The sequence below is a fragment of the Pezoporus occidentalis genome, unplaced genomic scaffold (genome assembly GCF_034315485.1).
Source record: "Pezoporus occidentalis ecotype Australia unplaced genomic scaffold, CSIRO_AGI_Poc_V1 ctg12, whole genome shotgun sequence".
Classification (NCBI taxonomy): Eukaryota; Metazoa; Chordata; class Aves; order Psittaciformes; family Psittacidae; genus Pezoporus; species Pezoporus occidentalis.
Genome location: NW_026912994.1, coordinates 8477940 through 8494357, shown reverse-complemented (window position 1 = coordinate 8494357; position 16418 = coordinate 8477940). Strand labels below are relative to the sequence as shown.

The following is a 16418-nucleotide window of genomic DNA, read 5'->3' as shown; positions in this document are numbered from 1 at the left end:
TGTTTTAGGACATGTGTTTTCTGACTCTGCCTTGGTCTGAAGTTATAAATGGGGAAGTGGCTGCAAGAGGGAGATTTGCTGGTATCTTGCCCCCAGTTCTTAACTGCTAATAGACACTCAAAAAAACCCAACACACCACCCTGTATTTTTTTCTAAAATAGAAATTACGAAATATTATAAAGGATCTTTGATTTGACACAAGACATCTGCTCTTATCTGAAAAGTCAGCAAGTTCCAAGATCTAATCTTGGTTTTGACAAGTTGTGTAGAAGAATACAAGCCTGATGTGCTTATTATCAAATTTCTTCATGGTATTTTGCTGAACTAAGTAGTGACTAAATTATTAGCAATTCAGGGGAGTAGTTTCGGAAGAATACAGAGGGGGTGCTGTAACTTTTGATTGTGACTGTAGCAGGAAAGATTATAATGTTATCCAAAGATCCAATCAGTACTTTCTTGGGAAGGGAAGAGAAGAGAAAGCTTTATGTTATGCCTGAAATTGATTGTTCTTTGTTACAGTTACACTATGGTAGGAAAGAAGACCTCCAATTCTACCAAATGCTTTCTATAGTTACGTTGTACTGAATTATTGGCATGATTGCTTGAGCATAACTGAAATAGAATTTGGGTTTTGTTTTGTGGTTTTGGGGGGGGTTGGTTTCTGGTTTTGGTGGTTTTTTTTTGGCAGAGATGTTTCAATTTTAAGGAATAAAATGTTATCCTAAATTTTTTATATTTAGTGGTTTCGTTTGGTTTTGTTTTCCAGTGGGAGAACAGAGGTCCAGTCTGTGCAGTATGGTAAAGAAAGAGCAAACAAAGATAGGGTGTTTGCAAGGTAAGCAATTTACGTTTGTACAAGATCAGTAAGTCTCGTGTTTGTGTATTTTTAGGTGTTATGGGATCACTGTTTTCTGTGTGCAAAAATGTAAAATAAAGAACAACTATTGTCAACTGTTGTTGGTGGCTTGACTTAGCCATATTAAGGAGTTTAATTTTGAAATGGGGTGGTGTTTTATGAGGCAGCCAGAAACTGGGGGGAATCTTATGATGGAAAAAGTTAATAAGGGTATTCTTTAATGTTTCCTCTTTCAGAATAGCCTTCAATCTGTGTAATTTGTTCTTGCATGTACTAGTCCTTTTTGTGCTGTCTTTATTGCAAAGAATAGTCTCTTTAACTCATCCATTAAAATACTGAGTTAATGGGTATGTTTTATCCCTGATAACAGCTTGCAACTGTCCATGCATACTTCCTTTAGAATAAGGTACTGTGAGTGTCTCACTTGGTGAGAACAGCTTTATTGCTGAAGTCCCAGTGAGATACTTTACTATGAAAAATTTGAGAGTGAGCTGCTTCTGAAGGTGTTCTGTCACAGAGGAGTTGGCTAATCATACAATCTATTACTTAACTTTAAGATTCCTGAGGGGTTTAGTGATTACAGGAAAGCAGTCAAGACACAGATTTAGTTCTTCATTCAGAACTTAGGATACAGTATTCAAAAGTAAAACTGCTGCTGCACCCATTTGGCAGTCTGCTCTGATCCCTAATAGATAGAATCCTTCTGAGGAGGGAGTGTGCTCTGTCCTTTTTTTATGCTTATACTTTTGCTGAGATCTTAATGTCTTTTAACATAGTTACCTCTTAAGGAACTCTGGAGTTCAAATTTATGCTCACAGACTTAGTAACAAGTCCACCAACCTTTCTCCAGTACCTGCAAACACTGCTTTTCAGATCATTGGTGAATTTAGCCTTGATTTCCTGTGTTGTGGTGTCCCCCTTGCTTTCTTTACCCCTGTACAATGTAATGTGAGTTTTCAGCTGGGCACACTGTAGATACTTAGCTCCATATTAGAAGGATTTGGGGGCAGATGTGCTGTGAACTGTTTTTCAGAAGGTAGATTTTATAAAACCAGTTTGTTCTGTGTGCTGTAGAATTATTTTTTGCTTAATTTATTTTGGGAACCTGCTTAAATTTTTACTTAGGGCGACATTTTTAGTTCTCAAAAGACTCAGCACTATGACAACAGAGTTTTATTTATTTAAATTACAGTTATGAATCAATTAAAAGCTATTTTTTGTGTTGCACTCTGAACTTAGCAGTTCCCTACAAGTAAGTAGGGTGGAGTAGAACCAAAACTTGGTTTTGAGGAATATATTTATAATTTTAAAAACTCTTCTTCAGTAGATGGCACTCTTCCCTTTGCATCAGAGCTGAACAAGTGGTGCCTGGGTCACTTGTATTTTATAAAATATATTCTGGATTAAATTGAAGGCCGTGGCTAGAACTGCTCTGATGTTTTCTCAAGTCTTTTGGGGTTTTTTAGTTAAAAAAAATACTTGGCTTTTCTGTCCTCAGTAATTTTATTTTCCACTGTTGCTTTTTAGATTGAAGAATAAAGCATTCTCCTCACCTCTTGAGTTTTTTATTAATGTTAATGCCTGATAAATGTCTGAGGTGTATGTGTGTACATCAGTGAGCTGAAATTTATGGTGTATACCATAAATACACACATCGAAAAACTTTCAATAAATCATGCGTCCTCTGTCCTCCCCAGCACAGTGTGCAATTAATGGCTTTTCAATTTTAAAGACTTCTAGTATTTGTAAAGGTGAAAACACTTGAAACATTAAGACGTTCCTAGAACATTATGTGGTTCAAGAAGCTTAATCTAAGAACATTATGTTTTATTCTTGGTCTTCTAAATATTTACATTTCAAGCTGAAATACTGAGCAGATGTTAGCCCTTTTGTATTTGTACAGAGAGCAAGTTTAGCTTTTTAAGGTTTTCCAGGTATAACGTGGGGTTTGTTCCTGGGACCTTCCTTTTTCTTTCTCAGTGTGTCTTTCTCAGACAAAGTCATTGAGTTCAATGGACAAGCAGCTCCTTTTGGTTGCTTTTGAAAGTTCGTCTAGGTATTGGTTGCCTTTTGCTGTGAAGTCAGAGCGTGCTAGCATTACAGTCAGGTCAGTCTTGAGAATTAAGTGAATACAGGAAAAAACCTAAGTACTTACTGTTGCTTTTATTATTCCCACATCAAAAGATGTGTTCAAGATCAGTTGTTAAGAAAAATGGTTTCAGTATTTTGTTGGTTTTTTTTCTAGAGCTGTCCAGATTTACACTCTTATCATTATCTAACTAGAAACTGCCTTACTGAGCTAATACTGTCTAAGCAAATTTTTGAATCATTTCATTGTAAGAAAATAACACAATTATATTGAGATGTTATTTGAGTTACCTGTTTGTTCTAAGTTGGGAAATGGTGATTGCCAAAAGTAGCGATCCTTTCACACTGTGCAGAACACAGAGAGCACCAGACATGGAAATAAAATTTCTTAACAGCCATTTGAATAAAACAAACAGTTATAACCTACAATTTAGCAGGCTTAGCTCTGTCCTGGGGACTTTACTTTAAAATTAGGTGAAGTTGTATTCATGTATTTCTTTACTTCCAAACTATAAAAACACTTTAATTTTTCAAAATGGATAGTCTGTAATAAATTTGATACATTTTGTAGATGCTGTTTTCTTAATCTTCATGCAGCAATAACTTCAGCATTTAGAAGACAGTTGCTGTGGTTGTTTAGGTTATTATTTTTTTTTAATCTTTATTACAGCTATTCTCTTGGCCTCATTTATTGTAAGATATTCACAACCCAAGAAGAACCATGAGAATTCTCAGGAGCATACCAAAAGTGAAAACAGATAATAAAAGTGCAAAAAGTTCAATCAAGTCATAAATTGAGAGATTTCTTAAAGACCATTGTTTGCTCTTAAAGTCCTTGCAAAGTATTTTAGTTCTGTTCAATTCTGATGGAAGGTAGTTTGATAGTGAGTAGGTATCTCAGTCATTGTATTTGCAAACTCCCTATCATTAAGTTACAGTCTCTATTTCCAAAAATCCAGTCTTGCTTCAACCATGTATTTATTCAGGTTAATTAAGTAGTTCCTCGGTTGCTTTAAATTGCATATGTAATTTGTGTTGTCCCTGCAGATTTGTGTAGACTCAGTCTCTTGGTTTGAAACAGTAGTTTTGAGGTTTGATGACAAATACGTCCCTGTGCCCTTTGTCAAAACACAAAGCTAGGCTGTGGCTCCAGGTTATATTTCTTTCTGGGGCAGAAGTGATTTAAAAGATTCCCACCTGTATTCCCAAACAATACCCTCTTTCTTTCCCAGCTCCTGCAAGAATTTAGCAGGACACAAAACCAATTCTGTCTTTGAAAGCTTTTGTGTACTGTAGCTGAGATAGTGTAATTTGTCATGCCTTTTTTTAGTTGCATTATGTGATTTCATCCCTTCTACTTGGGGTTGTGTGTGTGTGTGTGTGTGTGTGTGTGTGTGTGTGTGTGTGTGTGTGTTGGAGTATTGCAGCTTGTAAGACTGGTTTTGATTTTGGGGGCAGGTAAAGCCTCTGTCCCTACTCAGATAGAAAGGACTTCTTCCAACATATTTAGGAATGTCTCTGCAGATACACCAGAAATTGAATCTGAAAGAGTTTACTCTGTTAAAAGCAGTGCTGTGTGCTGAGGTACAGTACAAGCATCCAGACTGAACAGACAAACATGGACTTTAGAATTTCAAACTTTATAAAAGAATTTTGAAAGTTTTTTATGGCTTACTTCCCCCTTCCCATCTCCTCAGCTGTATTCTGGCCTGAGAAACCTATTTGAATATTGTAAAGAATTAGCAGTGCAGGAGAAACTTGCTGGAATATTTCACAACAAATCTTAAATGACAGTGAGAAATAAGTTATTGTTAGAAGTGCTGGCAGGAGGATGAGTATCAAAAAGCCACAGCACTGAGAAGTTTGATGCTGCAGTGTGGTAATTTTTTCTTTGAAATTTCTGCAAAGACAGGAAATGGAGGCAACAAACGTGTGGGTGGGACTCTGAGGTTAGAGCTGTTAATAAAATAATTGAAATGAACCTTTGCTGATAAGTGCTGCAGATGTTTAGCATGGTGGTAAGCTGTTGTTTCTGAAAGATCAGACCCTAACCACGAAAAAGGTGAGTTTTCTTAACATTGGATTTTTTTGATGGGGAAGAAGGTGCTTTTCTCATTTTAGAGTTATGTTCATTTGTTGCATAGATTGAGGAAGTTTTCAAAAACGTAATTATAAACTATCAGTTAAGATACAGTGCAGTAGGGGCTTTTTGAAGCAGTCAGAGGTGAATTTTTGGAAAAACTTCGATTTCCCCCCCCCTTATATACATATATATATCTGTCTCTCTTTGTAATTTAATTTGTTTTATACAGACATTTCATTGTTGCGCTTTAAAAATAATATATATATAGACACACCAACATTCCTGTATTACAGTTGTTGCTTATTCACTGAACGTTTTGCATGTCTGTCAGAAGATACTGTACCTGCACACCTGTATTTACCCAGTTTAGCACTGGATGTATTATGTTCCTCTGCATTTTTCCCTCAGCCCTTTCTTTGGTTAGTTAGAATCCACCTCTTGGCAGAGCTGGCTCTGGGTGCTTATCTGCTGGCTGTAGGCATGCTGTCAGCAAAGTCTAGCTAATGATAACTTTGATTAATAAGAGAAGAATGAGCAGATAACATTAGACATACTATTCAGATCTGCAGGTTTCTTATTATTTCACTTGTTCAGAACTGCTCAAATTTGCTATGTTTGGGAAGAAAAATAGATAAGTAGTTTGAGATGCTCCAATTTGAAGCAAATTACAGAAACTGAAGTGTTGTTTTAATTGACATTATATCAAGCTAATTACTTTTTGAATCAAACTAATACTGCTTAAATACAGTGAAGAAAACAGATGTGTTTTTTCCTCAGGAATTAAATAATTATTTTCTCTGTTTTCAAATAATCAATATGCTGTCACATTTTTTTTTTTCCCCTGCATGCAGTAAGACTTGAAACAGTAGTATTTTGAACAGCCCATCTCAGTTAACTGTCTGAAATTTGTCAGCTGTTATTTAGTAAGGCTTTTGGGTAGCAAAGCAGAAAGTACATGTTCAAAACTGCTTAGGAGTGTAAAACCAGAAATAAACCCTCCACACACTGACCACCCCTTCTTTAGTATCAAACAAACACTGCTGACAGCAGTAGGACTTAAGTACCTATGTAAAGATAGGTAATTAGATATGATGCTTGGTTGGTTATCATTGTGGTCTCTTTTTGCTTAAGGTGGTGGCTTGCATTGAGCTTTAAGTTCCATGAGAAGCAAAAATGTATTTGCAACTAACGTTCTCATTTTCAGAAGGATGTAATTTGTGTGTGGGTATTTCCTTAATTTCTCAAAGTTCCTTTCTTCTGGACTTACACTTTCAGTAAATCAGTAAGATGATGATGAAGATAAATAACAGTTACCATGTGTCCTAAAACCAGCAAAGGCAGAGATTGTTTTGTGATACAGGTGTATGGAGCTGGGGAAAGAAATAGAGGAGTTATGCTGATACACTAATATGTTGTCGCCTCATTGTGCAAAGCTGGAAACTGGATGTCCTGATTTCAGCTGGGATAATTTTCTTCTTAGTAGCTTATAGAGTGCTGTGTTTTGGATTTGGTATGAGAACAGTGCTGATAACACAGCGATGCTTCAGTTGTTGCTAAGTAGTGCTTACCCTGACCAACTCTTTTCAGTCTCTGATGCTTTGCCCAGAAGCTGGGAGGGAGCAGAGACAGGACATCTGACCCAAACTAGTCAAAGGGATACCAGAGAATGTCATGCTCAGTGTAGAAACTAGGGGGAGTTGGCTGGGAGGGGCTGGTCAGTGCTCAGGACAGGCTGGCACCAGCCAGTGGGTGATGAGCAATTGTATTGTGCATCGCTTGTTGGTTACCCCTTATTATTGTTGTTACTGTTCTTTTACTTTATTTACTTTATTTCAGTTATTAAACTGTTCTTATCAAAAGCAAGAGGTTTTACCTTTTTTCTCAGTTCTTCCCATCCCATAGCAGGGTGTGAATGAGCAAGTGGCTGTGTGGTCCTAAGTTGCTGGCTAGGGTGAAATCATGACAGTAGAGTGTCATGATAGAATATAAAGGCAAATTGGAATTAAATGGTCATAGCATAAAGACTGATGAAATTGAGGTTTCACTGGAACAAGAGAGGGTTGGGTAATGGTAGTGGAGAAGCTTGAAGTATGTAGCACCATTAAAGTAGTCGGAATAAAAGCCTGGTAACATAAAATACACCAGACAGGTAAGGATTATTTAAAAGAATTTTTGTTGTTGGATAAAGAATTTTCAGTTGAAAACAAACAGCAAAAGTCTGGGTATGTTTAGTTGTAGGATGATTGAACCATCCAATGTGATGCTACAAAAAAAGCAACCACAATTCTTCTATGATTCATTTGATGATTTCCACTATAAAAGAGAAATGAAGTATTTTATGAGGGATTGCAAGTATGGTCTCATTTGTGCTTAAGAAACAGGTGAAAGAAACAGCAGAAGGGGATTGTAGGTATCCTGGGATTACTCAAGAATGAGAAGAAAAAGTTTCCTCAACACCAAGAAAGGGCAACAAATAGAAAATGCTGTTACTTCTGTACAAAAAAATTGGTGATATGACCTTTAACCTGAAGGACTTTTGTGGTACAGTACCAAATGAAGTTTGGTTACTGACAAAGAAGTGTAAATAGAATGATTGCATCTGCCATACAGGTAACAAAACATGTTCTGGAAGAAAGCCTGTCACCTGTATGAAAACCCCTGATAAGTAAACAAAACTCAGTCATGTTGATGACTATCCCACTTCTAGTTCTTCATAGTCTTTGGGACATTGTTTTGGGCTGGTGTTTGCACTGCTTTATTTTTCCTGAAATGGCTGAATAGTGTTACTTAGAGGGTTGGGGTTTTTTGTGGTTTTTTTTTGTTTGTTTGTTTGCTTGTCTTCTGTTTTATTTCTCAGTTCAGACCTCTTAATGGCTATTTTGTTTGAATCGGATTCTCTTTGAGGCATTAGAAATGCCTGGTGAAGTTCAGTGGGTTCCTCTTCCATCTTGCCTGTCTTCCTTCCAGCCAATAGTATTTCATGACTGTATTTCATTGATGTTCTTGTACAGAGTACAGAAAATTAAGTACAATATATTGAGAAAATAAAGAACTGCCCATGTAAATAGTTTTGCATAATTCTATTTCCTTTTTTCCATATAATTTGGTTGTCTGTGATAGAACATCATTTTAATTCTGGTGAATTTTATGTATTTGTATGAGGCAAATTTGTATTTGCTCATACAATTTTTGGTTAGTCATTTTATTTTCTTCTTCTAGATCCCCCAGTAAACCCTTAGCACGAAAATTAATGAGTGGGATGGACTGGGAAGTAGTGAGTAGGAATTCACTGTCTGATGATAGGTTGGAAACACAAAGCCTGCCATCACGGTCTCCACCTGGAACCCCAAATCAGTAAGTAGTGTCCAATCTTCTCTCTCTAGAAGTAACTGCCTACCTCTAATGTGAATGACTTGTCTATATAATAAAAGGATTAATGCATCACGGAGACAAATAACTTGACAAATTACGTGCTGAGTGGTTCTATGGAACATTTAGCTCCAGATAAGAGAAACTATTTGGGTGTGAATTTTAGGTACTTCTCACTCAACCTGTAAGAAGTGCAAGATGTAGCATGCTACCCTAAATTTGAGAGCTTGAGTTTTCTTGACAGGTTAAAACTAACTTATTAATTGTCTAAGAAAACACTGGTAATAAAATCTGTGTGATATTTTTGAAATCATTTATCCTGGTTAATACCACTTCCTAAAACATTAGGTAAGTTACTTAATTGGAAATCCTTGTGGATTTATTCCCCTCAGTTTTTCTGCATTTCCTTTCAAAGGTCACTCTTCCCACATGATAGAACTTTCTGTTTATGTTTATAGTTAGTGAAAACTCATTCCTGATTTCTTTGGGGACATAACCAGTTTTTTTCTGTGTGCTGAAAATGGCTTAAGAATCAGTATTACCCAATTTTGGATTGCATAAACCAGAAGGTTTTAAGATTCTTTGGCACTACAGCATATTATTCAAAAGACTGTTGTTGTAAATATCTGTAGCATTTAAAAATTCTTGTGAAATTATAATATATTTATGCTTATAGCATAATATAATTTAATCATGTATGTTTTAAAGCAAAGAAGGGTGTTAATGTCCCTGTGCTAGTTTTATACATGGGAAAATTTTAGGTCACAGAAATAAGGCTCACAGTGCAAAGCTTATGATCTTTGTAGGAGAAGATGCAGAGGATAAAATGTTCAGATTAAGTTCTGCCATGAAGAGACCTAGATTTTTTTTTTTCTTGGGGATTAATTTTTCTTTTCATTGACTGGACTGTCAGTTCAGTAGCTTGTTCATTGGACCATCATGCTTTCAGGCTTCTTCAATTAAAAAAAAAGAATTAAAAAATTAGCCATTTAGTGTTTATGAAAATAAATTTTGAACACTTTAAAAAGGAAAATAATGAATACCATGTTGATCTGACAACATAATTCAGTGATTTTTGAAGCCTGATTTAATAAAAATATGTAGATGAACATATGCTTGCACTAAGTGTAAATAACTATTTTAATGTTCCATTGTAGTAGTGTAAGAAATGCAGACTAATAATATTCTTTTCACATTGCACTGCTGTGCTTTCCCTCTTAGTCGCAACTCTGCCTTCACTCAAGAAGGAGCACGGTTACGACCCTCATCGGTTGGACATTTAGTGGACCATGTAGTTCACACATCCCCAAGTGAAGTATTTGTAAATCACAGATCTCCGTCTTCCACCCAGGCTAATAGCATCATACTGGAATCATCACCGTAAGTCCTGTTGGTCATTACAGTAAGGTAGCATGTACGGAGAGCCAGAAAATCTAATAAAAAGGTAGCTGTTATTTCTGGAGTATTAGTAGAAGCCTTACTGAAAATTAAGTGATATAGAAGACCTATATCTAACATGTTCCTGGTGAAGGGTTACAGTACCTTGCCCACCCAGCCAAAATGCGGATTTGCTGTAACATAACCATTAGTGTCTGGATGTGGAAGTGAAAGTTATTTTTTTCATAGGACTGTTTTGTGATAAAAGTTTTTAATTCCCATGAGTTTGAAAATTTTGCTTTTTGTCCAAGCACAGAAGTATGAGTGAGCTTTAAAAATTACTTGCCAAAATACCTTTTTAGCACCCCAGCATTCTAAGACTCCTGGTACATTTTGTGTATTGTTTAAGATAGCACTGTCAGGCTTCTGTTACACTAATTATTCTTGAAACTGTAACCTTGCTATGCTATAGTGGGCAAAAATAAAACCTGTTACTGTGTATTAAGTTCAGAAGGATGACAAAAAAAATACTGAATTATTTGAATATGTGAAATACTCAGTTACTTGTGACAATGATGAATTGGGGCAAGAAGGTGCATGATGTACACTGTATTAACACTGCCACTGTATCTTTTTATATAGAGCTATACATGTAATGCTAAACTTGCCCTCATAATTTTGTATAATCTCTCTTAGTAAGGAAATTGTGCAAATTGTTTAAAAACATTTGTGAATTTAAAAATAGCACATACATAACTACACATTTATAAAAACAAATTGTATGTCTTGGGAAAAATTATTCTGGGAAGGCATTTGACACAGTTCAACAGCTTTGCTTGGACTATACCTTCTTCGCTTGGACTGTACCTTCTTTACTTGAACTATACCTTCAGTTTTAACAGCTGTGTGTAGCTTCAGGGAGGGAAATAGAATACCAAATTTTTAAAGTTTTGTAAAGTAACACAAGACATTTTTTATGATAGGGTACAATAGTTATAGTTTCATCATCACCTCGTTATTGAGCTTTCAGAGTTATAAGACAGTAATTTGGCCTAATTAATCTAAAATCCCTGTTTTTTTGGTGGGCTTTTTATCAAAGGCAGGGGAGTCTCAAAACTCTGGAATGCTTGTGAATCTTTTCTCATATTAGAGTTTTCCTGTACAAAAGCCACACAAGGTCAGGTTCCTTCTGTTGCAAGACTTGCAACTTAAGTCAGTTATGGGAAACACTGAATGGTAGTGACACAGTCAAGTAAGCACAGTTCTTAGTCTCTTTTTATTCATATGCCTTTAAGTTGTAAAAGATGTTCCTGAGTGTTCTTGAGATTTGTTTATTTGATACCTGATTTCTCGTGTAAGTTGCCATGGAAATGGGTCTTAAAAGAAAGGAAGTGGTTTTGTAAAGTGGCTATGCAACTATGGTGTTCTTTTTCATTATTTTGCACTTTGTATACCCACGCAAAAGAAGTATTGCTCTTCTGTCACTAAGGTTTGGCTTTTTTTTTTTTTGTTGTTTTTTTTTTTTCCTTTGTTGGAAGCTTTAAAGTGGAATTTAATTTAATTAAACCAGTGTAGTTATCTAGCATAAGGTATTTTTTTGAATGAGGACATTCACTGTCAAAAATACATGAACACCATTAGGATCTTTTGAAAGTTTCAGATGATGTTGATTTAAGATTCAAGATCTGTGAAAGAAACTAGTACTCGTGAAGTTCATATTCGCTATATAATTTAAAATTGCATTGTTTTAGAGTCAAAAAAAAAACCTGTTTCTTAAACAGTTTGACCTTTCTGAGTGGAAAAAAGAAATTGAGTAGTTCATCCACTAATTTGTTGGGAATTTTTTTTAATTGATAAATTTACATATGTAAGAAAGTCAGGGAAGGTAACCAGACAGGCTTTGGGTTTCATGATCTTTTTGAATTTGGAGTCAGCATAGCAAAAGAAATTAGAGTTTCAGTGCAGTATTTAGAAGAATACTATAGCTTAGCTAATACAACCTTGAATTCCACATTTTTCTTCTTCATCTGCGTATGCTATTCAAAACTCAGTTGAGAGACGCTGCTTGTAGTTCCCTGAGGTAATTATAACCTTAAATTCCAACAGCAGTGATATGCGTTTAGTTTAATAAGTTTAGGGGGTGTGTATGAAACTTTTGCTTGATATATTAAAAGGTCTGACCGGATATACGTAACAGAAATACCCCAAGCTTGTCAGAACCAGGGCTTGTGTGTTATTTTATTCTTATGTAAATTGCTGAATGCAGTAACAGAGAGCTGCTTTGCGTGCAAAATAGGCTCCTTTCACTGCCATTGTCTAGGCATTCATAAGGAAATTCAAAGCTGACTGGGCAAATATAAAGCCAATGAAGTTTTTGCCCAAGGCTTGGTTGTTAGTTCTCACAATTCATTATGCTAATATATTACAGTACTTGCATTGCTGCTTCTAAAACGCTCATTTAAGTAACTTTTCAAATCTTTTCTAAAAGTTTGTATGTTTGGTAGGAATTTATTTGTGTTTGTTGTCATGAATGTACAGACATCTAGTCAAACATAAGATCCCATCTTTTGCTTTTATCAGAATGACGTTTTGTCTCTACACTCATGTTTTCTGTTCCTTTTTTATTCAGTTTAAAACTCTCACGAGCAATTGTTCACAGGAAAATACATAGCTATGTTGCCCTTCACTTAAAAGGCGGAATAATCTGTACGGGCCAGACTTGAATGAATAAATGCATAGGCAGTTAAAAAGCTCTGGGTGACCTTTGTGTCAAAGTCTAAATAGTTTATAGCTGCCTTGAAAGTTCATTTTGCAAATGTTGGTAATCATATTTTATCTCTTTCTCCACAAAGATTAAGTTAGAAAAGCTGCTTATCCTGAAAAATAAAAGTATGATCATTTTTACTATCACTTGTGTTGAAAAGTGTTTAGGAATATTATTTTTACTCCCTAGTGTGTTTTGAACATGAGGCTCTTCAGACATAAGATACTGAATAATTAGTTATGTTTTTTTCTTCTAACTCTGCATGGCAAAAAAATATTTTCTGAAAGTAGAAATTAAACAGAAGCATACCGGAGAACATATTTTTAGGATCTTTTCAAACGTACCGTTTCACACATTGACCAAAAAAATTATCAATATTTTCTAAGAAAATTTACTAGATTTTTGAAAAGGAAAACATGTTTTTTCAAAGTCAAGTGTTCTAATTCCAGTACAGTTTTCATGCTTTTTGAAAGGTTCATCCTTTATTTTAAATCACTGTAGACAGTTGTGTTCTGACTTTTTAATTGAAAACGTGAATCTGGGATCAGGCTTTCTTTAACTGCATAGAAACAAGTTACGTGGTATGGAATTTGATTTGTGCCTTCAGTTTTCTAACTTGCAGAAACTTGAAATGCTGTGCTGCCTCATAATGAGAGTCTTACCCTGCAAACAGCTTACTGTGGCTAGACCAGTTAAATACATAGGACTACTCATGTGGTTCCCTTTGCTTTTTAGAGAGATACTATGCTATGCGTTACCACTACAGCTCTGTGATAACGAAAGGGACAGTGTTCTATTCTGGTGTCAGGGAGTGTATGTACTTCCCTCCCCATGCAGCGGTCGACCTATGATAAACCAGTTCTCCTTGTTGAACAAGCAGAGAGCTACCCAGCCTTGTCCAAAAAATCAACTTATTTTTGCTTGCTTGGTGAGCTGCCTTAGCCAAGGGAGGAGTGCCAGAATGGTTCAAGGACAGGGCCCTGTGGGTACGTGTGAAAGAAAGAATGGAGGCACCCATTTTTGGTGGTAGCATGCTCTCTAGATTTAGCTGTAACCTGTAACTTCATTCTTGGTGGTTTTTGGATTTGCCACTAGTATCAGTGGGTTGTTGTCCTAAGTCATTATATGACTTAATAATAACTTTTAATGTGGTTAGTGGGGAGGAAGGCATGCTGGTATTTAGAAACTGGCATTCAAACAAGTTAATGGGAACTATGTGCTGCCTTTTTGGGCCTCTCAAAATGTTCTTCTTAATTCTTAAATATAAAACCATATAATGAAAGATGAATCATGTATTTATGTAATACAAATTATACAGTTAAGCTTTTATTCCAAAAGGACTAATAAAGGAAATTATCTGTATTATACATAAACATAGAGAACATTTTTATAAGTCTACAGTAGACTGCTTGCTGCTCTAAAGCAGAAATAGAACTTTCTGCTATTTAATCTCCAGTAATGGTGTTATAACTCAACTAAAAAAGGCGTGCAATGAACGCATTTTTTACAGTGTTTCAAAGCTCTGCATGTTTCAAAGGGGAAAATGTTCAAGGGGGAAAAAAAAAAAACAGCTCTCTTCAAATGCACACATACACTTTTAATTGGAAAATTAACACTCTCATTTTCGTGGGCATTTCAAATAAATGCAGGGAGACAGCTGAGTTGTCTTCAGCTTGCAGTCCTCCTGGTTTTAGATCAAAAGCCAAAAATTAGTTATGCTGCTTGTCTCTGGGTTTAAGACTTAAATTGCAGGCATTAATTTAAGATGCAAACTAATTGATATTCTTATTGAGGAAAAATTAAGTGACATATCTATTTTAGTTTTTTTTGTTTTTTTTTTAGCAAGAGTGCAGAGTATAAATACAGTGAGTTTTACAATAGTTCAGCATAAAATGGGTTGATGATACTAAAACCATTTAAAAAAAAAATCATGTGTAAAAGCTGGAAGTTACTGGTTCTGTGTACAGTTACTTGTGAAGAAAAAAGCAGCAACATGTCCAAACATACACTTCCAGTATATTCTACCACAGTACATTTTTGTGATTCCAAAAATACATATAGACATTCAGTTCTCAAACTCTTGAGTTTCTTCTAGCATTTTCAGTTTATTTGGAACCCTGAAAGAACTGTCAATATCTCATGATCATTCCACTTCATACTTCTATTTTGGTGTTTAGATCTCAAGAAACTCCTATAGATGGGCAGCCTCCTGCATTACCACCCAAACAATTTAAAAAGAACAGTTGGAACCAAATTCATCATTCGCACTCACAGCAAGAACTGGATAACCATATTAATGAAACATTTGATGTTCCTGAATCACCAGAAAAATCCACAGTAAGTTTTTGGATCCACTTTAACTATTCTGCTTTTTATTGGAATGATAGTCCTACTTTCATGAGCTTGGTTCTGTTGCATTTCAGAGAGCTCTTATATTTGTGCATTACATTGCAGCATTTCCATTATATATACTGTCTCTTTGCTAGCTCCCACTATTTTTTCCACCTGCTGGTGTAGTCCTTTGTCAGTTGTTATCAAATGATTTACATTTTGATGGATATGTAAGCATTTTGAATATTAGCTTTTCAGCACATGCAGAAATTTCTAACTAACCTCTTCTTTAAGGTGTCATTTACTGTCAGTTTTAGAGACGACATTGTAGACACTACCACTGGTGTTTAATCTAGTTTATATCAAAAAGCTGAAACTGAAAGTGCTTTAGAGTGGTTTTGTCAGGAGAGGTTTCTTGAATCTCTTGGTTGCATTTCTCATCAGAATTTCCAAGGAAGAGACTCGAGCAAGGGCACCTGTGACAACAAACGTAAAAATCAAAGAACAAGTTTTTTTTCCACACTTAAGCACATGCTGGATGAGTCAAGATCAGTCACTTGATTATTGCCTGACTGAGGTGAAATCTCACTAACCATTTTTGTGAGTTTTTCTTCTGTCCCTCCAGAAGTTTTCAAGTGGTTCTTGGTTTTATAGTGATAAAAACCAGGGACAGGAGATGTTTTGCAGTATGGGAAAACTGTTTTAAATCTAGATGTAGCAAATACTGCATAAAAAGCTTTGGCAACCTCAGACATTCAAAATTGTGAGTCAGCTCCAAAAATTGGTATTTTAGAAATGCCTTTGGTTTATTTTCATTTGCATTCTGAACTCCAAGCCTAGGGTGTTCTCTCAGGCCTTGTTATAAAGCTAAGATTCTCATAAACCCCGTATTTAATTTCATACGGGGGGCTTTAATAAAATTCACAAAAGTGACTTGCATATTTATGAGCATTTTGGGAATGTTGCAAAAAAAAATTGCTTTAAATAACAAAACAGACTTCTAAACAGCTTTGTCTTCTGTCAGTGCTTACCTGAATCATATTAAAGTACTGTTCTGTCTTGAAAGTTAACACTACTCATCAAGTTATCTTTACCAAATTGACAAAAATAACTTTCAGTTGTTTTTTTTAACTCCTTTTAGTTCTGCAAAACCAACACAGCTGCATGAGAATGAGATTCTTTTCTCTCTGTGCATTGTCGGTGTGATTGTTTGCTTTGGTCCAATGGGCCACATTTATGCAGCCTTGCTTAAGGCAGTACGCTGTTGTAATTGAAGATCTGATTTGGTCTGCTGATGGCTTTTTATTTCGCATATTAGAGAAGAAGGAATACAGCATGACTGAAATTTTGTGAAATGGTGAATTTAAGTTTTGGAATGTGTTTGGGTTTGGTTGTGTTTTTTTTCCTAAGTTGCTTTTCTGACCAGAATGCACTTCAGGTTTCTGCACCACTTCTGCTGCTCTGTCTCAAATATTGTAAGGAAACCCTCTCACCCCTTACACTTCATTTAGCTGTTAAATTTCCTCCTTAAACACCCTTCCTTATCGGTA

General features: G+C 35.6%; 1 protein-coding gene across 4 annotated transcripts in view; it reads left to right on the top strand.

Annotated features, from left to right (window-relative positions):
• PTPN4 (protein tyrosine phosphatase non-receptor type 4) overlaps positions 1-16418 on the top strand; it is a 107787-nt gene that overhangs the window by 76406 nt on the left and 14963 nt on the right. For all 4 annotated transcript variants that reach the window (XR_009962471.1, XM_062607155.1, XM_062607154.1 and 1 more), the window contains 4 exons: positions 767-835; positions 8247-8381; positions 9618-9776; positions 14715-14874. Coding sequence is in view for 3 of the 4 variants with exons in the window: in XM_062607155.1 (XP_062463139.1) it covers positions 767-835; positions 8247-8381; positions 9618-9776; positions 14715-14874 (523 nt within the window). In the remaining variant the exon portion in view is untranslated. The remainder of the gene's footprint in view (positions 1-766; positions 836-8246; positions 8382-9617; positions 9777-14714; positions 14875-16418) is intronic.